The sequence below is a fragment of the Pipistrellus kuhlii genome, unplaced genomic scaffold (genome assembly GCF_014108245.1).
Source record: "Pipistrellus kuhlii isolate mPipKuh1 unplaced genomic scaffold, mPipKuh1.p scaffold_m20_p_14, whole genome shotgun sequence".
In the NCBI taxonomy this organism is placed as follows: Eukaryota; Metazoa; Chordata; class Mammalia; order Chiroptera; family Vespertilionidae; genus Pipistrellus; species Pipistrellus kuhlii.
In genome coordinates, this window is record NW_023425449.1 from 42,265,688 (window position 1) to 42,290,825 (window position 25,138).

At 39.2% G+C, this 25,138-nt stretch overlaps 1 protein-coding gene and 1 long non-coding RNA gene across 2 annotated transcripts in view; one reads left to right on the top strand and one right to left on the bottom strand.

Annotated features, from left to right (window-relative positions):
* The window catches only part of IL7 (interleukin 7), a 48,583-nt gene that overhangs the window by 8,764 nt on the left and 14,681 nt on the right, over positions 1-25,138 (bottom strand). The window contains 2 exon segments of the mRNA XM_036437287.2: positions 701-832; positions 1,840-1,920. Coding sequence (XP_036293180.1) covers positions 701-832; positions 1,840-1,920 — 213 coding nt within the window.
* LOC118718447 overlaps positions 17,891-25,138 on the top strand; it is a 28,781-nt gene continuing 21,533 nt past the window's right edge. Inside the window, exon 1 of the long non-coding RNA XR_004987817.1 lies at positions 17,891-17,942. This is a non-coding gene — a long non-coding RNA (uncharacterized LOC118718447). The remainder of the gene's footprint in view (positions 17,943-25,138) is intronic.

Consider the following 25,138-nt stretch of genomic DNA (forward strand, 5'->3'; position numbering starts at 1 on the left):
GCATGTAGGGTACATGCTTTCATACTGTTTCTGTTAAATTCTCACTCTGCCATCTGCATGATGCAACTGGAAACGTGATTCATTGGACCACATGACTTTTTCCCAATGCTGGACTGTCCAATCCGTGTGTTCCTGTGCGAATTGGAGACGTTTTATCTTGGTAACTGCAGACAGCAAAGGTGTTTGAACAGGCCTTTGGCTTCCATATCCCATACAATGCAGTGTCTGGCTAATTTGCCTACAAACGTCAGGTGGTCATCATAATCTGGCCACTCAGTGTATATACCCAGTGTAAATGAGAAAGATATTTGTTAAATACATTTTACCTGTTTTATTGGCTGAGTTTTTATAAATCTATACATATGTAGATTAAAAATATTAACAGGTTTTAGAGATAAAAATCTACCTATCCCATCCAACTTATCACACTAGCCTCCTTGAAAGTTGTTACGGCAATGAAATATGCATTCAATTTTACTTCCCTTTTAACAGTATTGATTTTCCCTAGGCAAGAGACAAATAGGTACTTTCAAGCTGAGATTTTCCTCTTCCAGAGGTGAGTAAATGTATTTCAACTTTAAGTTATAATAAGCACTTAGACTTTTATGATAATGGATCACTAGAGAATGATAATATCTCTAGTAAAACTATAAGGGGAGTAGTTTATATTTTTGTTCAAAGTAGAAAGTCCTCAGCTTACCTTCTTGGTGCAGTTCAACAGTTGTAACGTGCCCTGTGAAACTATTTGTAAGTGGGTCTTGAATTCCTCATGGATATTCATTCTAAGAAATTGCTTCAACTTGCGAGCAGCAGTATTTAAAAACGTAGCTTCCTGGTACAGAAAAAAATCAGAAGGCTGTGGTTCAAATAAAATATTATGAAATGAAAAGCTTTCTTACGGATCCTAACACCAGAACCCGGTTGCTAAGCAATACTCCCACCTCCACCCAGCTTTCTTTTCCAGTTAATCACATGACTGACAAGTAACTGGACTGACACTGTGGTCTAGAAGCTGACAGCCTGAAGGGCCTGGACCTCAGTTTAATGATTAGCTTTTAAAATTCTCTTTCTCTGTAATGTATGTGTGATCTTATCACTTGTGGGTGGATACATAACAAGTTTATTTAATTTTAAGCAAGATAACCAAGGGAGAGGTCTCCTGGAAGCAGCGCTAATGAAAGGTATGTGTGGCTTTCTTGTTGTTATTATGTTGTACATTTTCAGCTGTGGATGAGTAGCTGGAAAATAAAGAGTCAGATTTACCTAAAACAAATCACACTGTAATTATAGAAATTTTAAAAATAAGAATTTATGACTATAGATTATTAGATGCCATAAGGTAAGTCAACTATTATTTTTTTAAAAGACTGTTAAATAATACCACACTGGTTTTGGTGGAAAGAAATCACACAAGTGTTTGATGAAAGTTTTACACCAACTTTAAGTTGTAGTGGTGTGAAGATTAGCAAATATTAAAAGAAAACAATTTCTAAATGCCTATAACTAAATTATGCCCCAACAAGCATTTTCCTTCATAAAGATTTCAGAAATAAGAGATGTGTGTCTCTTTGAATTCAGCAGTTCTAGCATTTTATAAGTGAAAAATGAAATGCTAAATAAAGTAAACATACTTATCAAATAAGTGCAGGACTATTTGTAAAATAAGAGTATAGAAGAATACCACAGTATGACTTAATAAATCAGTGGAAATTGCCTGCTTATAGCTAAAAGAGTAAGTTATTAATTTAATCAATATAATTATCTAACAGATACAAAAGCATATAAGCTTCTATGAAATCAAGCTCGAATAACATATAAACTCCAAATAATTATCATTACCTTATCATCATCACATGAATGCTTTTTAAAAAAGTTAGGTTCATTATTCAGGCAATTGCTATCATTTTCTCTTAGCCTGTCCTGTAATAAATAATATAAAATTAAATTATTAAACTGGGGACTTTCCTAATATGGAGTAATTATAAAAATAACAGTGTTATAATACTTGTTAGTTATATGTACATTTTCAGGAAAATACTTTTAGCTTGGCTAGCTGACTAGGCAAGAATAGTTTCTATATTTGAAGAATAAACAAGTATATACACAAAGCCCACAGACACAGAGCTCCCTCCCGACTCCATAGTTTAACCTCAGGAAATCATTGACAGAATCTGGCTCATTTGGAGAAATAAAAGCACCTATTTTAGACGTTATACTATAAACAGAAGATATTATATAACTTTTGAGATCTTAAAGTTTAAATACATTTAAGAGGTTATTTGGCCCAATTTCCTGCCACTATCAAACAGTAACAAAGGGGATTTTCATTAGAATGAAGGGAAAACCTCTTGAGAGTGAGAGTAAAGTAGAAAATCATTCTGCAGCATTTTTAACAATCCAACTTATCTGGGATGTTTGAGGTGTGCATTTGCTAACAAACAATGGAATGGCATCTGTGTGTATTGTAACTATCCTATATAATAAAGAGGTAATATGCAAACTGACCATCACACCCTCACACAAGATGGCCACCCCCATGTGGTCACAAGATGGCCTCCATAAGATGGCCAGCAGGAGAGGGAGGTTGTGGGCGATCAGGCCTGCAGGGGAGGGCAGTTGAGGGGTTACCAGGCCTGGAGGGAAGGGAAGTTATGGATGACCAAATCGGCAGGGGAAGGCCATTGGGGGCAACTGGGATGGCAGTAGAGGGCAGTTGGAGTGGCCAGGCTTGCAGGGGAGGGCAGTTGAGGGTGACTGGGTCTACAGGGGAGGAAGGAAAGTTGGGGGGGAGACCAGGTCTATAGAGGATGGCAAGTTAGGAGTGACCATGCCAGCAGAGGAGAGCAGTTAGGAGCAACCAGGCCTGTAGGGGATGGCAGTTGGGGTGACTGGGCTGGCAGGAGAGCAATTAGGTATAGATCAGGCTGGCAGAGGAGTGATTAGGGGGGGATCAGGCTGTCAGGCAGAAGCAGTTAGGGGCAATTAGGCAGGCAGGCAGACAAGCAGTTGGGAGCCTACAGTCCCAGATTGTGAGAGGGATGTCTGACTGTGGGATCGGGCTCAAACCAGCAGTCAGACATCCCTGGAGGGGTCCCAGATTGGAGAGGGTGTAGGCTGGGCTGAGGGACCCCCCACCCCCCAGTGCACGAATTTCATGCACCAGGCCTCTAGTCCTTTATAATAAAACTCTAATATGCAAATTAACTGAATGGCAGAATGAGCAGTTGCTATGATTCACACTAACCACCAGAGGGCAGACGCTCAATGGAGGAGCTTCCCCCTGGTGGCCAGTGAGCTCTCACAGGGGGCGCACCACTTAGCCAGAAGCTGAGTTCACAGCTGACATAGGCAACAGTGGTAGCAGTGCTGAGTTAGGGAAACCTCAACTACAGGTGATGAATAATTGCTGAAAGCTCAGAGTGGACAAGTCTGAGAGCTAAAGACTCTAAGAAGATCCTATCATCAGGGGTAGGGTCATTTTCCTGAATTTTACCTGCAGGATTTTTATGAATTCCTCACAGTGAATATCTGAAAAAAATTGCTTTATGCTCCTGGCAGAGGGAGGAAAGAAAAACCATTCTGAAATATGCCTGAGTATTATGTTGTTTTTCTTTTCTAAATCTTTATTGTTGAAGGTATTACACATCCCTTTTTTTCACCTCTATTGACCTCTCCTGGCCTGCCCCTATTGTTTGTGTCCATGGATTATGCATATATACATACAATACATGCTTTTTGATTGGTCTCTTCCCACCCACCCACCCACCCACCCTTCACTGTCTTCCCTGAGATTAGACAGTCTGTTCTATCTTCTGTATCTCTGGATCCATTTTGTTCATCATTGTATTTGGTTCATTAGATCCCACAAATGAGTGAGATCATGTGATACTTGTCGTTCTCTGACAGGCTTATTTCTCTTAGCATAATACTCTCCAGGTCCCTTCATGCTGTCTCAAAGGGTGAGATATCCTTTTTTACTGCTGCATAGTATTCCATGGTATAGATGTACCACAGCTTTCTTATCCACTCATCTACTGATGGGCACTTTGGCTGTTTCCATATCTTAGCTATTGTACATTGTGCTGCTATGAACACAGGGGTGCATTCATTTTTTCTGATTAATGTTTCTGGTTTCTTAGGAAATACTCCTAGAAGTGGGATCACTGGATCAAATGGTATTTCCATTTTTTTTTTTTTTGAGGAAACTATACTGTTTTCCACCAGTCTGCATTACTACCAGCAGTGTACTAGGGTTCCCTTTTCCCCACATACTCTCCAGCACTTGCCATTTGTTGATTTGTTGATGGTAGTCATTCTGACAGGTGTGAGGTGATATCTCATTATCATTTTGATTTGCATCTCTCAGTGACTCTGAGCATTTTTTTTCATATGTCTCTTGGCCTTCTGTATGTCTCCTTTGGAGAAGTGTCTAGGTCTTTTGCCCAGTTTTTAATTGGATTGTTTGTCTTCTTTTTGTTAAGTTGTATGAGTTCCTTATATACTTTGGATATTAACTCTTTACCAGATGTATCATTGCCAAGTATGTTCTTCCATATAGTTGGCTCCCTTCTCATGTTGGTTTCTTTTGCTCTGAACTTTTTATTTTGATGTAGTCCCATTTGCTTATATCCTCCTTTGCCCTAGGAGATGTTATCAGCAAACATACTGCTACAACAGATATCTGAGATTTTGCTGCCTATGGTTTCTTCTAAGATTTTTATGTTATCAAGATTTACATTTTAAGTCTTTTATCCATTTTGAGTTTATTCTTATGAATGGTGTAAATTGGTGGTCTAGTTTCGTTTTTTTGTTTGTTTTGTTTGTTTGTTTTTTGCATGTACATATCCAGTTATCCCAACACCATTTATTAAAGAGACTGTCTTGACTCCATTGTCTAATATTAATTGAGAGTAATGGTTTGGGTAAATTTCTGGGGTCTCTGTTCTGTTCCATTGATCTACTGACTGTTCTTGTGAAAGTACCAGGCTGTTTTGATTATGGTAGCTTTGTAGTAAAACCCGATATCTGTTATTGTGATCCCTCCAACTTTGTTCTTCCTCAAGATTACTGCAGCTATTTTGGGGCTTTTTGGTTCCATATAAATTTTTGGAGTATTTGTTCTGGATCTCTGAAATATGTTGTTGCTTTTTAAAAGGTATTTTAATAGGGATTGCATTGAATCTATAGATTGCTTTGGGTAGTATGGACATTTTAATTATGTTAATTCTTTCAATTCATGAACACAGTATATTCTTCCATTGTTTATATCTTCTATCTCTTTCATCAACTTCCTGAAGTTTTCTGATTATAAGTCTATAACTTCTTTAAGTTTATTCCTAAGCATATTAATTTTTTCTTGCAATGATAAATGGGACTGCTTGTTTAGCTTCTCTTTCTGAGAATTCATAAAAATACCATCAATTTTGGGGTATTAATTTTATATTCTGCTACATTGCCAAGTCCTTTATTAAACCTAATAGTTTTTATTTTTATTTATTTATTTTTTGTGTGAAGTCTTTAGGGTTTTCTATGTACAGTATGATGTCATTTGGGAATAATCAGAGTTTTACTTCCTCCTTTCTAATTTGGATGCCTTTTTTTTTTTTTTTTTTTTTTTTTTTTTTTTTTTTTTTTTTTTTTTTCTTTCTTCTTTTTCTTGTGTGATCGCTGTGGCTAAGACTTCCAGTACTATGTTCACTAAGAGTGGTGAAAGCAGACATCACTGTCTTATTCCTGTTAGCGGAAATGGTTTTAGTTTTTGCCCATTGAGTATGATGTTGGCTGTAGGTTTGTCATAGATGGCCTTTATTATATTGAGATATGATCACATTATTCCCACTTTGCTAAAAGTTTTTTTTTTTTTTTTTTTTTTTTTTATCAAAAATGGGTGTTGGACTTGGCTAGCATGGCTCAGTGGTTGAGCTTTGACCTATGAACCAGGAGGTCACAGTTCGATTCCCCATCAAGAATATATATAATTTATTTATTCATGCCTAGGTTGTGAGTTTGAGTCCCAGTTTGGGGCATGCAAGAAGCATCCCATCAATGATTCTATCATCATTTAAATTTCTATCTCTCTCTCCTCCTCCTTTCCTCTCTCTGAAATCAATAAAAAACATATTATAAAAATTGGGTACTAGATTTTGTTGAATGCTTTTTCTGCATTATTGATAGGATAATGTGATTTTTCTCTTTCAATTTGTTTATGTGATGTTAAATGTTTATTGATTTGCAAATATTGTACTTGTCTTGCATTCCTGGAATCAATTTCACGTGGTCAAACTGAATGATCTTTTTAGTATATTGTTGGATCCAATTTGCTAATATTTTTTTGAGGATTTTAGCATCTATGTTCATCAGAAATATTGGCCGATAATTTTCTTTGTAATGTCTTTATCTGGTTTTGGAATTGGAAGAATGCTGGCCTCATAAAAAGAGGTTAGAAGTGTTCCTACCTCTGAGATTTTTTCTTCTTCTTGATAGTTGATTAGGATAGGTATTAGTTCTTCCCTGAATGTTTGGTAAAACTCCCACGTGAATCCATCTGGATCAGGGCTTTTGTTTGCTGGGAGTTTTCTGTTTCAATTTCATCAGTTGTGATTGGCCTACTTAGGTTTTCTGACTCCTGATTCAGTTTTGCAATATTGTATTTTTATGGGAATTTGTCCATTTTGTTCACATTGTCCAGCTTGTTGGCATCTAGTTGTTAATAGTATTTTCTTACAATCCGTTGCATTTCTGTGGTGTAGTGGTTTCTTCACCACTTTCATTTCTGATTTTATTTGGATCCTCTCTCCTTCTTGATGAGTGTGACTAAGAGTTCATCAATCTTGCTTATCTTTTCTAAGAACCAGCTCTTGGTTTCACTGATCATTTGTTTAGGTTTTTTTGTTTTTGTTTTATTTCTGTTTTTGTCTCTGTGTCATTTATTTCTCCTCTACTCTTTAGTATTTTCTTTCTTCTACTTGCTCTAGACTTTTCTTATTATTCTCTTCCTAATTCTTTAAGTTATAGGGTTAAATAGTTTATTATTAATTTTTCTTAAAATTTCCCTCTCAGGACTGCTTTCACAGATTTTGGGCTGCTGTGTGTTCATTATTATTTGTTTCCAGGAAGTTTTTGCTTTCTTTCTTCATCTTATTGATAACCCATTCATTACTTAATAACATGCTATTTAGCCTCCACGTGTGTTTTTAAAAAATATATTTTATTAATTTTTTACAGAGAGGAAGGGAGAGGGATAGAGAGTTAGAAACATTGATGAAAGAGAAATATCGATCAGCCGCCTCCTGCACACTCCCTGCTGGGGATGTGCCCACAGCCAAGGTACATGCCCTTGACCAGAATCAAACCTGGGACCATTCAGTCTGCAGGCTGAGGCTCTATCCACTGAGCCAAACCGGTTAGGGCCAGCCTCCATGTGTTGGAGTGTTTTTCACTGTAGTTGATATCTAATTTTATTACATTGTGATCTCAGAAGATACTTGATATGATTTCAACCTTCTTGAACTTGTATAGACTTGTGCCCTAGCATGTGGTTTATATTTGAGAATGACCCATGAGCACTAGAGAAGAATATATATTTTGCAACTTTGGGCTGAAATGTTCCATAAATGACAAATAAATTCTAGGTTGTCATTTAGAGTCTGTTTCTTGTCTGGAAGATCTATCCACTGAAGTCAGTGGGGTCTAAAGTTCGCTATTATTACTGAATTGCTGCAATTGTCTCTTTAAAGTCCTCCAGATTTTTTTTTAATATGTGTAGTCATTACTATATTGGGTGCATATATGTTTACTAGGGTTATATCCTCTTGTTGAATTGAGACTTTTTAGTATTATGTAGTGACTATTATTGTCTCTTGTTACAGCCTCCATTTTGAAGTCTATTTTTGTCAGATATGAGTATTGCCACCCCCCCCCCTTTTTTTTTTTCATTTTCATTTGCATGGACATTTTTTTTTTTTCATCCCTTCTCTCTGATAGCGTGTGTCTTTTGTTTTGAGGTGGGTCTCTTGTAGACATCATATAATTGGGTCATGTTTTTGTATCTATTCAGCTACCCCATGTCTTTTGACTGGAACATTTAATCTATTTACACTTAAGGTTATTATTGATAGGTACTTATTTATTGCTATTTTAATTCTGTATACCTATGTTTCTCTCTCTATTTCTTCTTCTAATTACAGCAGTACCTTTGGCATTTCTTGCTGTGCTGGTTTGGTAGTGATAAATATCTTTAGCCTTTTTTTTTTTTTTTTGTCTGGGAAGATCTTTATTTCACCATCTATATGAAATGATAACCTTGTTGGACATACTAAACTTGGTTTCATATCATTGCTTTTTATTACCTTGAATACTTCATGCCATTCCCTCTGGGGTGTAGAGTTTCTGATGAAAAATCAGCTGTCAGCTTTATGGGAGCTCCTTTGTAGGTAAAACATTGTTTTTCTCTTTCTGCCTTTAAGAGTCTCTCTTTGTCTTTAATTTTTGGCATTTAAATTATGATATGTCTGGGCATGGGCTTTTTTGGGTTCTTCTTGATTGGGACTCTTTGGACCTCCTGAACTTGTATGACTTTTCCCTTCACCAGGTTAGGAAAGTTTTGTGCCATTATTTCTTCAAACATGTTCTCTATCCCTTTCTCAGTTTATTTACTTTCTGGCATACCTATTATGCCAATATTGTTACATTTCATGTTGTCCCACAGCTCCTTTAAGCTGTCGTCCTGTTTCTTCATTTTTTGATTCTCTGATTAAATTTTTTTTCCTACCTGTCCTCTAATTCATTGATCTGATTCTCAGTTTTCTCAAATCTTCCATTCATTTCTTCCAATGTGTTCTTTATTAATGCTAAGTCATTCTTTATTTCCATCTTTTTTTTTTTCATAATTGCTACATCTTTTCTCATGCTGTTGTGCATCCTTGCCATCATTATCCTAAATTTTATGTCTGATAAATTTCTTATCTTTATTTCTTTTATCTCTTCTTCTGGAGAATTCTCTTGTTCTTTCATTTGGGGCTTTTTATTTGTCTTTGCATTTTGGCTGCCTGTTTGGTTTTGTGTCTCTGTATTAGGTAGATATGCTATGACTCCCAATCTCTAGTGCAGGGCAATGTTAAATGCTGTTTGTGACTGGCCCTGAATACCTGTTTGGAGCTATCAGCAATCCACAGCTTGTGACTCCCTATGCTGGGGCTGGGGGGACCTTTGAAAAGGACCACTAATGTCTGCTTTTCTTAGTCTTGGGCCCAGGATGAGGTCAGGCAAAACTCAATGCCTCCAGATATCTGCCTCTGCCTACAATCCCATTGCACTCAGTCTGGATGTGCCTCAGGCTATCGACCACAGGGGAGAGAGAGAGGCTTTCCAACAGGGTTGACCAGCTGCCTTTTCCCCAGGCAAAAATCACCTATACAGCAAAGGTCTATAGGAGAAAGATGTAACTGCAGCATGAGGGAAAGACTCAGCACAGGAAACCTGGTGGCTGCCCTCTGGACTCAAATCCCACAGCTCCCAACTCTGGATTCTTCTCATGCAGCTCCAGTCCACTCTGCCCTCCCTCTGCCAGAGCCCAAGGTGAGTGGCTGCACATGAAATTTTGTGCATTGGCCCTTTAAGAGGGTGCCTGCATTTCCAGCCTTCTTTCCCTGGCAGACAGCAACCCTGCTATTTTCACAGCCAGTTGTTGTATGGGCACCTTTCTCCGTTCTAGTGCTCTGGGCTGGGGAGCCCAGCTTGGAGTTTAGATCCCAGAGTTCTCAGTGGGATCCCCCCCCCCCCCCCCACCCCCACACACACACACAGCTGAGATATTCCTCTGGAACTTCAGCTGCTAACTGTAGGACCCCAGCCAGCCCTCTTGTGTGTCTGCCCCTCCTACTAGTATCTATGCAGTCTCCACTTTATGTCCTTAGTTATCAGAATTCTCTCCAGTTAGTCTTTAGTTGATTTTTCAAGATGGTTTTTCTGTATTTTAGTTGTATTTCCAGTTTGGTCCTGGGAGAGTGTCAGTATAGCTTCCCCTTACTCTGCTGCCATTTTGGAAACCCTCCTGAGCATTATTTTCTTAACAAGGTCTGCTCTCAGGAGAAACTATCACCAGAGCCTAACATACTGGAGTTTTTATCACAGCCTAATCTATATTGTGCAAGGAAAATACCCAACTTAGTCCCCTCTAGCCATCTGTCTCATCTATGGGTGGTAAGTACTGAGAAACACTAGGCAAGTTAGAGCCCACACTCATCAAGACTAAAACCTACTCAGGGACCATAAAAATGCTTCCCCTTCCCCCACACTTCCTACTCCTTTACTAAAGCCTATTTATCACACATCTTTTTACCCAGTACATCCTGTTCACATTGCAACAAAAGTTACAAGGCATACTAAAAGGCAATAGAAGTACAATTGGAAGAGACAAAGCATTTATCAGAACCAGAGTTTGATATGGCAGAAATGTATGAATTATCAGAAGCTATTTTTGAAATCCTGGCTGTCCCACTAAGAAAAGGAAATAGAAGATATAGAAATTAAAAAATAAATAAATTAAAACCTCCTGGAACTAATAAAAAACAACTAATAAAAAACAACAACTAATAAAAAACAACAACTAATAATTAACATGCCAAGGACTTTAATAAGGAAAGTAGAAGACATAAAAGAAAAATAGAAAATGTGTAAGCCTGAAGTGGGAATTCTAAGAAAGAAGCATAAAGAAATTCTACAAATTAAAAAAACTGTAAACAGGATAATGGGCTCTTTATTAGACAAACATGGCTGAGGAAAGAATCTCTGAACTTGAGATGTGACAAGTAAAGAGAAAAACTGAAAAGTAAAGAGAAAAAAATACCGGGAGAAGCAAAAGAGAATAGCTAAGAGCTGTGGACACCTACAAAAGTGTGTAACATATGCACAGTGTAAATATCAGAAAAAGAAAAAAAAACCACAGCAGAAGCAATATTTGAAGCAATGATAATAATTTTTTCCAAATTAATGTCACACATAAAACCACAAAACACAGAAGCTTAAAGACTACCAAGTAGGATAAATGCCCTAAATCCTTTACCTAGTCATATTATACCCAAAGTTTAGAAAATCAGAGATTATGAAGCATTCATGGGGGGGGGGGGGGGGCTATGGAGGTGGGACCTTACTTATAAAGGAGCAAAAAATTATAACCAATTGATCCTCAGAGCACAAGCAAGCAAGAAGAGAGCCAAGTGAAATGTTTAAAGTGTTGAGAGAGAAAACCAACAATCTAGAATTCTGTGCCCTAAGAAATTATCTTTTAAAAGCTTATCTAAGATCAGGAACAAGACAAGGATGTCCCTCTCACCATTGCTTTCAACACTGTTTGGAAAATCCTGGCTGACTCAATAAGAAAAGAGAAGGTAATAAAAGGTATACAAATTAGGAAGGATGAAATAAAATTGACTTTTTTTTCTAATGACATCATCAGCTATTTGCACAACCAAAAAGAATTAAAAAATATATTAGAACATCCTGGAATTAATATATGATTTTAATAAGATTGCAGTATACAAGTTAGTAGAAAAAAGTTAATTGTTTTCCTACATACCAGCAATGAAGAAGTGGAATTTGAACTTAAAAAGACAACACAACTTATAGTAGAGCACCACACCCCTCCACCAAATACTTAGATATAAATCTAACCAAACATATATAGGATATTTATGATGAAAACTATAAAACTTGATGAAGATCAAAGGAGAATTAAATAAATGGAGAAATATTCCATGCTCATGGATAAGAAGACAATCTTGTCAAGATGTTAGTTCTCCCAAATTGACCTGGAAATTTATCACAATCTCAATAAAAATCCCACTAAGTTATTTTGTGGATATCAGTAAACTGTAAAATTTATATGGAGAAGCAAAAGGTCCAAAATAGTCAACTTGATATTGAAAGAAAAGCTCAAGTCAGAGCACTGACACTAACCAACTCAAGACTTACTATAAAATTATGATAATCGAGACTGTGATAATGGCAAAAGTATAGGTAAATAGAAAATAGAACAGAAGAGAAGCCTAGAAGTAAATATACATAAATAAATTCAACTGATCTTAGACAAAGGAGCAAAGGCAATACAAGGGAGCAAAGACAGTCCTCTCAACAAACGGTGCTGGAACAACTGGACATCCACTTGCAAAAGTAGGCACACATCTTACACCCATCACAAAAAAATAACTTAAAATGGATCACAGCTAAATCTAAAACTTAAAAGAATAAGGTTTCTAGAAGATTACAGGAGAAAACCTAGATGATGTTGGTATGGTGGATACTTTAAAAATAAAATTCCCCACGCATGATTCATGAAATACATAATTGATGATCTGAACTTCATTAAAATGAAAACTTCAAAACACATACATATATTAATATATCCTAATATATACACTGAGTGGCCAGATTATTATGACCACCCCATCAGTACTTCGTTGGGCCACCTTTTGCCTTCAATACTGCGGTGATTCTTCTTGGCATTGACTCCATGAGATGTTGAAAGGTGATGCGAGGAATCTGACACCATGCCTGATGAAGAGCACTGTCCAGTTCTGTGAGAGTTGATGATTGTGGAACCAACTGCCTGATGGCTCTTCTAACTTAGTCCCACAAATGCTCAATTGGATTAAGATCTGGTGATTGTGGGGGCCACCTAAGCAAGGTAGTCTCTCTCATATTCTTGAACCCACTCCTGCACAATATGAGCACAGTGGCATGGCACATTGTCTTGTTGGAAGAAGCCATCTCCATTGGGATATGCCATCAACATGATAGGATGAACTTGATCAGCGATGATACTTAGGTATGTTGTGCTATTCAGACGTTGTTCCACATGAATTAAAGGGCCCAAGTCATGCCAGGAAAACATGCCCCACACCATAACACTGCCCCCACCAGCTTGAAGGGTTGTACTCATGCATGTGGGATGAATGCTTTCATGCTGTTTCCGTAAAATCCTCACTCTGCCATTGGCATGATGCAACTGGAAACGTGATTCATCGGATCACATGACTTTTTTCCAATACTGGACTGTCCAATCCTTGTGTTCCTGTGTGAATTGGAGACGTTTTATCTTGGTAACTGCAGACAGCAAAGGTGTTTGAACAGGCATTTGGCTTCCATATCCCATACGATGCAATGTCCGGCTAATTTGCTTACAGATGTCAGTGGTCATAATAGTCCAGCCACTCAGTGTATTTTCCTCTTGGTTATAGTAATTATAGTAGCACTACACACATACACACACACACACATACACACACACACACACATATATATAGATGAGATGTGTATAATATGTATTATAATACATATGTAATTTATTATATTATATTATTTATATATAGTAACTCTATCCATACTATAATGTATACCATATCCTATATTATTTATATATTATCAACACACCTATCTCTTTGAAAACAAAGTCTTTTTTTAGGACTTGCTTCCTAAGATTGTTCACAAAGACAGGCAGGGAATCAACAGATTAACATGCTACCAATTACTGTACCTGTGATTAGCCTTGAAGCCACAAGGACTGGTTTCTTAAGAATCTAAATGTCGCCAAAACCGGTTTGGCTTAATGGATAGAGTGTCAGCCTGCGGACTGAAAGGTCCCAGGTTCGATTCCGGTCAAGGGTATGTACATTGGTTACTGGCACATCCCAGTGAGGGGCATGCAAGAGGCAGCTGATCAATGATTCTCTCTCATCGGTGTTTCTAACTCTCTATCCCTCTCTCTTCCTTTCTGTAAAAAATCAATAAAATATATTAAATAAATAAATAAAGACAACTATAGTTAAAAAAAAAAATCTAAATGTCTTTGAAAGGCAGCTTTCCACCCAGAGGTGACTTAGCCATCAAGGTAGTACAGCAGATGCTTGTGTAACATCTTTTCATTATAACATGGATGAGACACCCTAGGAACTTGTTTCTCTCAATGTGCTTATGATAAAAATCAGTTCCCTAGTAGGTTGTTTCTCTGCAGTTGCAGAAACCTATCTCTAACATAAGTGAGGGCTTACTGTCAAGAAAGGAGTGTGTCTCTGTGTGTGTGCACATATATGCATATAACCTTCTTTTACAGTGATGCTTGTATTTCTTTAGAATTGGTTCCCATAACTGAGATTTGCTGGAGAAAATTGTATATTTATTTTAAAAACAATTCACACTTCCACCTGCAAATAAAGGAACCTGTTTTATCTCATTCTTGCCAGTACCAGATGTCATCAACCTTCAAAATTTTTTTTTTTTTTTTTTTTACCAATCCCCACATAGCACCATTTGTGCCTCATTATCGTTTAAACTTGCATTTCCATGACTGCTGGAGGATGAGCATCGTTTCCCATTAAGTGACAATTTGTATTTCCTTTACATGAATAGCCTGTTCTTATCCACCTTCCTAGGTTATTTGTCATCTAATGATCAGTTTGTACCTTTTATATTAGGAGTTTTTTTTTTATTTTTAAACTTTTGATGTTTTATTTCAGGTGCATCTCTAGTATAATGCATATTTTATACTATTAGTCTTCCTTAATATCATAGTTTAAAACAATCCATAGTTTAAAATATTCAAGATTATTTCTTTTTGTTCATGTTCATTCATTTTGCAATTTTGGTTGGCCTATAAATTTTAGTATATAAAAGAAAATTCTTTTAGAAGTGTTTTCCAAAAATGTATAATTATATTCTCTCTCAATATAAAGAGTAAACATATTTATTGGTCCTTTTGGTCTAAGAAGAGGGATTTATCATCAGTTTTACTTTCTCTTAGTCCTTCTGTAACCATTTGCTTTGTATATTATTAGTTTTTAGGTGAAACATATTATTGATTTTGTTAGTTCTGATCAAATAATTGAATCGATACTCCCTCCCCTGGTAACTGACCTTCAGGCCACTTCAAAATGGACATTCCAGGTGCTCAGACCACATTCCACTTGCTAAGATCATTATCTCTTCCCTCCAGAATTTCCTGGGTGGAGGATTCTCCACCCAGAAAAAGCCCCCTAGAGTCCTTTAAAAACCTCTGACTCCCCTTTTTTGGGTGCTGATGCCATTTTGGGGCTCAGCCCACCTGCTATCCAAATGACCTAATCTATATATATAAAAGCCCAGTGACTGGACTAGTGGAAGGACTAGAACCATCGGTGGCTAGGACATGCACCACGGCAGCCAACCAGCCTGATGTAGGCCAGATGGGCAGCACCCTTGCCAGCCCAGCCCCTGATCAGCCCCCAACACCCCGATCAGAGCTGGTGCTGGCTGGCCAACTGCCCATGGCCCCTCTCCCTCACTGGCCCAGCCTGATGGGCCCCATTGGGGCAGTCTGGCTAGAGCCCATCTATGCATGAATTCATGCCCTGGGCCTCTAGTAAATTCATAATTTTTTACCCCTTTTGGCCTCTTGCGTTCCTCCTTCAGCCGCCCTAACAGATTTAGTCCTATATTTTCTTTCGTTTTAATATATTTTATTGATTTTTTACAGATAGGAAGGGAGAGGGATAGAGAGTTAGAAACATTGATGAGAGTCATCGATCAGCTGCCTTTTGCATACACCCTACTGGGATGTGCCCGCAACCAAGGTTCATGCCCTTGACCGGAATTGAACCTGGGACCTTTCAGTCCACAGGCTGTTGTTCTATCCACTGAGCCAAACCAGTTTCGGCAGTCCTATATTTTCCATAACTATCTAGACATCACTAAATAGTTCACTATTTAATAATTGTCCTTTTTTTGTTTTATTTTATTAATCCTCACTGGAGGATAGTTTTTCCATTGATTTATTCATCTTTTTTTAGAGAGAGTGGAAGGGATCGAGGAAGAAAAGAGAGGAGAGAGAGAAACATCAATGTGAGAGAGAAACATCAATGTGAGATAGCCACATCAATTGGTTGCCTCCCTGGAGCACCCCAACCAGGGTGGGGAGCCTACAACTCAAGTGCGTGGCCTTGACCAAAATTGAACCTGGAACCATTTGGTTTGAGGGCCAATGCTCTAACTACTGAGCCATGCTGGCCAGGCAACAATCATTTTTATCACCATTTATTTATTAATGTCTTGTTCATCTGGAATCACCTTAGAGTCATGCTTTCATTATTGTTTTAGATAAGCAATTTATATCTTTACTAAACTCTGTGTCTTTACTTTTCCTGCACATTCAATGACATTTGCTCAGATCTAAGATTTTGGATTCATACTCTTGTTATCACAAATCTCAGTAGAGACTGGTCTGCTGGAGGTAGAAACTGGTGAAAATTAGGAAGTTGCCCAGTTTCATTATCCTTTATTGGAAACCCTTTCTTTCTATTTTTCCAGAAAGGATGCTTGCTTGAAAATTTTCTCTTTGGTATATCCCAGTGTTTGTCTCTTATTATTGTTGGATCATAATCAGCAATCTTTTTTTTAAATAAAAAATATATCTCTCTTCAATTCTGGAATTTTGGCCTCTGTATCATTTGTTACTTTCCCCTGAGAATCATTCATTATTCATAGCTTACCTCTCTGGACTTTGTGGTTCAATTGCCTTCTCTTAATGGAATATATGCACAGATACACAGACTAATAAGTATGTATATGTGTGTTCATGACAAAAATAGGGAGGAGAGAGGAGAGATGGAGATAGAGAGATAAAGATGGGTAAGAAGATAACATTTATAGTTGTGTAGTTATATTAAATCTTTGCTTTCATTTTGGGAGACTTTACATGTATGTCCATAATGGTTACAGCATAAAGTCGCTCTTCTTTATTCTTTATTTTTTTAATTCTCATCAGAGGATATGTTTTTATTGATTTCAGAGACAGAAGAAGGGTGAGTGTGAGAGAGAAACATCGATATGAGAGAAACATTTATTGGTTGCCTCCCAAAAGCACCCTTATTGGGGCTTGAACCCACAACCCAGGTATGTGCCCTGACTGGGAATCAAGCACACAATCTCTTGGTGTTCAGGATGATGCTCCAACCAACTGTCCTACCTGCCCAGGGCCACTCTTTGTTTATATTTACTTTTATTTTAAAATTTTTTTTATTGATTTCATCCAAGAAGGGAGAGGGAGAAAGAGATAGAAACATCGATGAAGAGAAACAAGCATTGATTGGCTGCCTCCTGCAAGTCCCAGGCAAGTTCTCTGACCAAGAATCAAATTGGGACCTCGATTTCATAGGTAAAAGCTCAACCACTGAGCCACTCCTCATCTGTGTACACACAGTATTACAAGCCAGTGATTTACAACCTTTTCCATCATGGCACACAGAAACTAATGACCAAAATTCTGTGGCACACCAAAAAAAGATAAAAAAATAGATTGTTGATCTGACAAAGAAAAAGTATAATTTTGATTGACTTATAAAAATAATATTAATAATTTCCCCATTTAGAAAAATCCTCACCTGAGAATACTATTTTCCATTCCTTTCCTATTTTAGAGAGAGAGAGAGGAAGAGGATGGGAGGGAGGGAAAGAGGGCAGGGTGGGGGAGGGGAGACAGAGAAACATCTATGTGAGACCAAACACATCCACTGCTTGTCTCCCACATGTGCCCTGTGGATCAAACCTGCAGCTGAAGTTCATATCCTTGGTGAGGAATCTAAATAGTGACTCTTTGGCTCCCAGGCTAGTGCTCTAACCATGGAGCTTGCTTGCCAGGGCTTACCTACCCTTTTTTGCTCCAAAATGACATTAAAAAAAGAAAAATCAAGTACCCATCCTTGTATATAAGGATTTTTGGTATCAAGAAATAACCAATGAGAGATATGTTTATTATGCAAGATGACCAATAAGATGCAACTCTATTAAATGACCATTATTTATAGTTCAAGAAAGGGCATTCACACTGGATGGCTATAGTTGTGTTGGCTGTTGTCATTCTTTTATTTGACAATGTAAGAGGAAAAAATTGTCAGTGCCTCTGACTAAATAGTCAGGTATTGAATGTATTAAAAATTCTTAGCTTCCTGCCCGATGGAGATGAACTCCTCTCAAAATACCATTTTATTTGTGAAATTCCCCATGGCATTATCTAATATGTGTTCTTCAATAAAATCCAATTCTTCCCTTTGATCTGCTGAACTTTCTGTCAAAATCTGTCACTAGAGATGATGACCTTCATGATTGCACCAGTTTCCTGGGTAAAGCTGCTTCCCTAGGGCAGTGGTTGGCAAACTCATTAGTCACCAGAGCCAAATAGCAACAGTACAATGACTGAAATTTCTTTTGAGAGCCACATTTTTTAAACATAAACTTCTTCTAACACCAGTTCTTCAAAATAGACTCGCCCCGCCCGTGGTATTTTGTGGAAGAGCCACACTCAAGGGGCCAAAGAGCCACATGTGGCTCGTGAGCCGCAGTTGCTGACCATGACCCCACTCTGGCTGTGGAGAGGGGACAGAGCCCTTATTAAGCTCCTGTCATAAAGGCGGTGTGGTGTCCTTTCATCTCACCTGTTCTCCCCTCCCGGTTAGTTCGCAGTGAGGTTTGCGTTTTTATGGAAGCAATTCCACTTCCACCTCCCTGCTGGGCTTTGATGTGTCTAATACTTAGATACTAAGTCAGTGAGGGTGAGCCCATCTTCTCTTCCTGAGCAACTGGCTCAAATAACCAAGGCCTAAAGCAGTCAGATCCTTATGTTCCCTTGGCATAAGGGCTGGCTCTTAGGTAATCCAGTCAGAGTGCATCCAGGACCTTGGGTAATTAGCTATAAGCAAACAATGGTCATTTTCCTGGATTTGAGAGAAGCAAGAAACTCTGGTTGTTACCAGAAAGCCCAGCCTGAATCCAAGTGACACACGGAGAAACGCAGTGACAGGAATTGTAAGGAAATAGAACTAAAGTCCTAAGCCATCACCAAAAGCACTCGACTGCCGAACTTTCCAGTTATATAAGCCAGAAGTTCTCCGTTATGTTTAAATGCATTTTTATTTTCGTTTTCTGTTATTTATAAGCAAAAGTGTACTAACTAATATCCCTTCTTGAGGATTTCATAACCGCTACCCTGGATCCTGGCTGCCCTGAAAACAGCCCCGTTAGGAGAGCAAGGTCCACTCATTCCCTGTGGCTGGCTCCTTCCAGCTTCACCTGCTCCGAGAAGGGCGCCCTTCGAGCATTCAACAGCTCCTCTCCTCACTGAGGCTTTTATTTTTATTTATTATTTTTAAAAAATATATTTTGTTGATTTTTTACAGAGAGGAAGAGAGAGGGATAGAGAGTTAGAAACATCGATGAGAGAGAATAATCGATCAGCTGCCTCTTGCACATCCCCTACTGGGGATGTGCCCGCAACCAAGGTACATGCCCTTGACCGGAATCGAACTGGGCCCTTTCAGTCCACAAGCCGACGCTCTATCCACTGAGCCAAACCGGTTTCGGCCTCATTGAGGTTTTTAGAGCAACTTATTTCCAACCCCAAAGAGAGGACAGAGCTTCTCTTTCTTAAAACAAAACAAAAAACAATCTGTCACATTTCCTATCCCAGGAATGTCTTTTCCTGGAATGACTGAAAGTGCAAACAGCACTGCACACAGCAATAGTCACCACCCCCATTACATTCCATAGTCCCAGACGGAGCAGGTTCACAAACAGGGTACGTGGGAAAATGAATGGTACACATGGCAGGCATGCAAACAGGTTCGCCCAATTCCAAAAACCCATGCTTTTTCTGTTACACCAAGCTTGCCATCTAAATAATGTGAATTTGATTACAAAATTTTCAGTCAACAGAGTTTAATAGAAGGGTTGAGTTGGTAAGTTCAAGACAAAAGAAACATGGAAAAATATATTCTTTTCTAAGTCTTAAACCCTGTCCACACGGCAGGATTTGCAGTCCCCCTTCTTTGTCTGTTCATTGTGTGTCTATTTAGACACTTTACGGGATGCACGTGCACATTCGTACTTTATGCATGCAGAGTCAAGATGAAATGCTGTAAGGGAAGGATTGCTTTTGACGGGTCTTAGGAATAAAACACCACCTGGGCCCCATCGTAAAGGTACTCAAATGTGAGCATGTGAGTATCTGGGGAGGCAGGGGAAGAAGAAAACTCCAGAATGAGAGAACACAGGGCAAAGCACAGTGGCACAGAATGGGAGGCTCACTTGGGAAATAGCAAGCTGTCTGGCTGGGCTGTGTAGGGAGAGGCAGGGCAATGCAGAGTGGTAATTAGTCTAGAAATGCAGACGGGGAGCTGGCTCTGCTTCCCAAATGCCCAGAGGAGGTGTCCGTCGTGCGTCCCACAGACAATGAGGGGTGACCTGTGGAAGGTTGCTGGCCTGGGACGTGGCATGATTTCATCTCTGACTTTGATGATGAACACATGTTGGGGAAGTGTTCACACTGAATAGCTGACCATGATGCTTATCTACTTTGCCTGGGGAGTCACATTAGGGGGCAAGTAGACGGAAGTTATGGAGAAATACAATGTGAGGAGGTAGATGTAGAGCAGGTGAGAGTCAGAAGGAAGATGGTTTGTATGATTTCTGTCTCCCTGGAAATGTACATCTGGTGCAGGGCCAGCTGAATGAAGGAACTGACTCCAGTTTGGAGATAACTAGTTAAATAGGCTTCTTGGTTTTGGAATAGTCACTGCGAGAAAGTGATCAATTAATCAATTCCAAACTTATAATCATGTTCTAAATCCCCCCCCCCCCCAAAAAAAAGAGATAAAGAAACACATGCAAAATTTCATATTGATATTTGTGCACTCAACTCTGCTTGTCTTGTCTCATAGTTGGATTTCTCTAGTATTGAGAATTCATCTTCAATGGACAGGCTTTGAGAAGATAGCATATATTTGTAAAGAGTTAAGATAGCACCTCTCTATTTATTAAACCCTGTGTTCCTGCTGTCCCGTCATCTACTGCCCCACTTTCCAGGATAACAAGGGAGGATGGGGGACGCAGTGGTGATAGTGGTGGTGGTGGGGAGAGTAGGCAAAGCCTCTTGGCATTAGCATTTATTCCTTTGTACAATAAACATATTATGCTCTGACCTTCAAAAAACAGGAGATATTGAATACAATGATTTAATAGCCAAAACACATTTCCTATTAAATTTTATGCTAAAATTCTAAGGTGACTAAGTAGCACTATTCATTCACAATTGTATATTAATTAATCAAAGCTCTGTGACTACCAAAGCCAATTTGTTAATTCCCCAGTCCTTCCTATGACCAAGTGTAGCCTAAGTAAAGCAGTTCAAATGAAATTTATTGTCAATTTGTTTCTCATCCAACTTACACTCATAAAACAGCATGCTTTATATTGCATGTCTTCACTGGACAAACGATAGTGGAAACAGAAAATTAAGTGCTCTAACAATTGAAATTGATGGTCATCCACTACAGAGAACACTCCAGGAATATAACAAAGGACACCAGTCTAGAAATAACATTGGAAATGCCTATCATATCAAATATAGTATTTCAATATAATATCATAAAAGTACTCCCAAATGCTTTTTATGCAGAAGAGTTGGAAAGGAAAACTTTTTGAGTGTGAATTTCCACTTGCGAAACTACCTCTGTAGAATTTCTTTGATGAGGCTCAATTAAAAAAAGATCAATCCACAGAAAGCATTAGAAACACCTACAGTGTTATGAATAGAGTGAGTACAAAGGAGGATTCCACAGAGGTGATGACTGAATCTTGGCTGTTCAACCCATTCTTTGTCTTGTGTGAAGTTCTGTCTGCCTGGGGGCCTTTTTCTGGAGGTGAATATATAATATCTATTTAAGGCAGTCCTTTCCAGCTTCACCAACACACCCTAGATACACAACTTGGTTTTTATTCACTGTGCTAATCAAGGTGTGGTGATATATGCATGGGGATAAGAAATGATACTCCAGAAATGCATGATTCAGCAATTGGCATGTTTTCCTAATTATCAATGTTCGTGTCAAATACAGAAATGCAGACACTAAGAATTGGGATCCTGGTAACACATGCGCCGGTACTCAGGACACTGCCACAGGTGAAAAAGTAAACGCACCTCCCTCTGGGTGTGTGGGAATGCTATCGTGAGAGTTCCACAGACGTTCCCCACAGGTCACAGGGCATGCATTCTCTGTTTGCTAAGTAGACTGGAATCCTACACCTGTGTGAAGGAGAGAACACTGGAACAGAGGTGTGGGTAAGTGTGCCCTAATACTTCTGTTATTGGCATTAAGTAACTTTTCAGCAGGAATGGGCCTCTGAAATTATGTAAGCAAAAATTCTAATTGTCTGAATAATGAATTTTAAGGCCAGACAGCAGTTAACTGACTGCCCGAAGTCTCCATGCCAAAGTGACGAAGCTGGGATTTGGACCCAAACATTCCCAGACCAGGAGACCTTCCCGGGCACGGTGCTGAGGGTTGTAACCTCTCCTTGAACCTCCTGTCTGGGAAATGAGTGCAATGAACCTGAGCGGTAGATTTCACAAGGGCCGGTGAGAAATGGGCAGAAGGTGAGGCAGAGTGGCCAAGGCCAGAGGCCTCCCTGGAGTTTGGGGTAGGATTTATTTGAAAAAATTCACAGATAAAAATTTGAAATCCACAGTTACTGATGATCTACTTCTAAGTTCTACAAATGCAAAATCATCTTGTGTATGTTCACATTTTTAAATAATTTCACTCTCAAGAATCAAGCAACGTATATTCAAAAATAGTATAGGTTTTGATTTGCTTTTGTTTTTAAGGATGTGAAATGAGACATTTAGGAGGTTATTGCAGACTTTATTTCCAACATGGAAAGTATCATAAAAACCATCACTTCTTGAATGCTCACTAAATTGCAGGCATGGTTTCATGAGCTTTGTATATATTAGTTCATTTAATCTTTATACTATCCCCATTTTAGAAATAAGGAAACTAAAGTGTAAAAAGCTTAAGTAATTTATCCATCATCACAGAGCTAAGCAAGCGGCACACACAGGTTAAACATTCATGCAGGGCCCATTGTGTCATAACCTAAATTAATGTTCATTACAAATTATTCACAAACTAAAACCTATCTGTGGCCTGCACAGTGTGCAGAAACCTTTTATCTCCACAATCTGCACTTCTAACTTCACAGTCCTCAACACCAGTGATGGTCATCCTTCTAATAAAGAAGGAATATGTTAATCACAAAAGATGGCAGCACCCACAGCCAATAAGGAAGGAATATGACAACTGACTGCCCCACCCTCAAAGATGTTGGCACCCACAGCCACAAAATGGCGGTGCCCAGCTCCCTTAGCCCTGCCGAGGCAGCAGGCATGTGGCAAGGCTGGGCCCGCCCTCAGGTGGGCATGGCCACTCCTTGTGCCTGCCTCCAGAGTTTTCCAGTTCCCTCAGCCCCCCAGCTGCCCACGGCAGGTAGTCAGGGCCGGCTGAGGCTTGCACTGCTGGCAGTGGCAGCAGCAGAGGTGTGATGGGGTGTCACCTTTCCCTGATCACAGGGTTGCATCCTGCCCCTGAGGGCTCCCAGACTGTGAGAGGGGGCAGGCTGGGCTGAGGGACCCCCCCTTCCAGTGCATGCATTTTCATGCACCAGGCCTGTAGTTGAATTAATAACTGCATGAATGATCACCATTCATTGAAAACACCTGACACACACATGTTGCCATTTTGTTCTACAAGATCCACAACATCTTGCTTGGTTACCTGGTTGAGATTTACTTTGTTTGATATATGCACCCGGCAAAGAAGGCAAGTTCTGTAAAACTTACAATATTGTCAAATTTAATGCTGTCACAGAGCTGGGTTCCAAATGAATTTAAAAATTACCAATATAGACCTTGGTAGAGGGTGTGCAGGAGGCAGCTGGTTGATGTTTCTCTCTTATTGACGTTTCTAGCTCTCTATCCCTCTCCCTTCCTCTCTGTGGAAAATTAATAAAATATATTTTTAAAAAAAGAATATGGGTGGAAAAGTAGTAGTTGAAGAAGATATTTTACATTGGTTGGAAGATGAAGGTAACCCTGGGTATCACATCTTGACTGAAAGAGAAATAGCAAATGAGCTTATGACCTTGAAAAACGAGGATGGTAGTGAAGATGATGAGGAAGAAGAAACAACACACCTAAAAATAAAGTTATCAGTGATTAGATCACAGCTCGATGATCTAATAACTTTGAGAATTCACCAAGTAACAAAATTCCTCTTTACCCTACCAATTTTTGTCATTTTAAGAAGTTAATAATAAATAAATAAATAAACAGCAGACTTCAAAAGTTCAGACAAAATCTGTTAGTTTTTTGAGAAGGAAGATTACCTAAACCAAGCATTATCTAAACACAGAATATTAATATTATGCCACAATGGCAGTGTCTGGATATATCATCCAAAGATGATTAAGTAGTAAAATTTTTGTGTTTTTATAAAATTTTGTTTTGTTTTTAAGAGCATTATTTATTTGTTAAACATAATTAAAGTGCATTTTCAGAAAAAAAAAATTACCAATATAGAAATTCTCACAAAGTAGCTACTACAGGGTGGGGGCAGGAGAAACTCCACTGTCCTCAGAGGGAAATGCCCAGAGTGGAGAGAAACCCGGCAGGTCTGAGTGAGCCGCGCCTCTAAGAAGAGGGGCCTATGAGAGGGAGTCCGATGGGGCCCTCGCTCTTCTCTCGCACAGACTGCGTTCAGAGCTGGCTGCAGCTCTCCCCGCTGTGCCTGCTGAGAAGAGCCTCTTCCTGTTCTCTCCAGCTGCGGGACCGTGCCCCTCACTGCTGTGTCTCAGCGAGGCCAGGTGCCCTCTATTCTTTCTGCTCCTCTGAAGCCTGGGGACACGGGGCGGGTGGCCGGGGTGTGGAGGTCGCTCTGCCGCGGGGAGGGAAGCAGGCACAGGCACAGTGGGTTGTGCTGGGGAACAAGGGCTGTGCTCTTGGTTTAACAATTTATTTTTTCCCAAGTGCATTGTGGAGTTTGGCGAAATGCCTTCCTTGGGGAGAAGAGTGGTCACTTCCAGGTGACAGCGAAGAGTCCTTGCTTTGAGGACTGTGCTAGTCAGGGGGGTCATTTGCCCACATCGTTTGCCTTTTCCCCAGCAGCCAGTTCCAAGGGAAAGCATCCGTGAGATCTTTTTCACCAGCTGCGTGCGTTTTCTATGGCTTCCATGAGAAAGTTCCCCAAACTGGGCTGCTTAGAACAACAAAAACATTATCCGT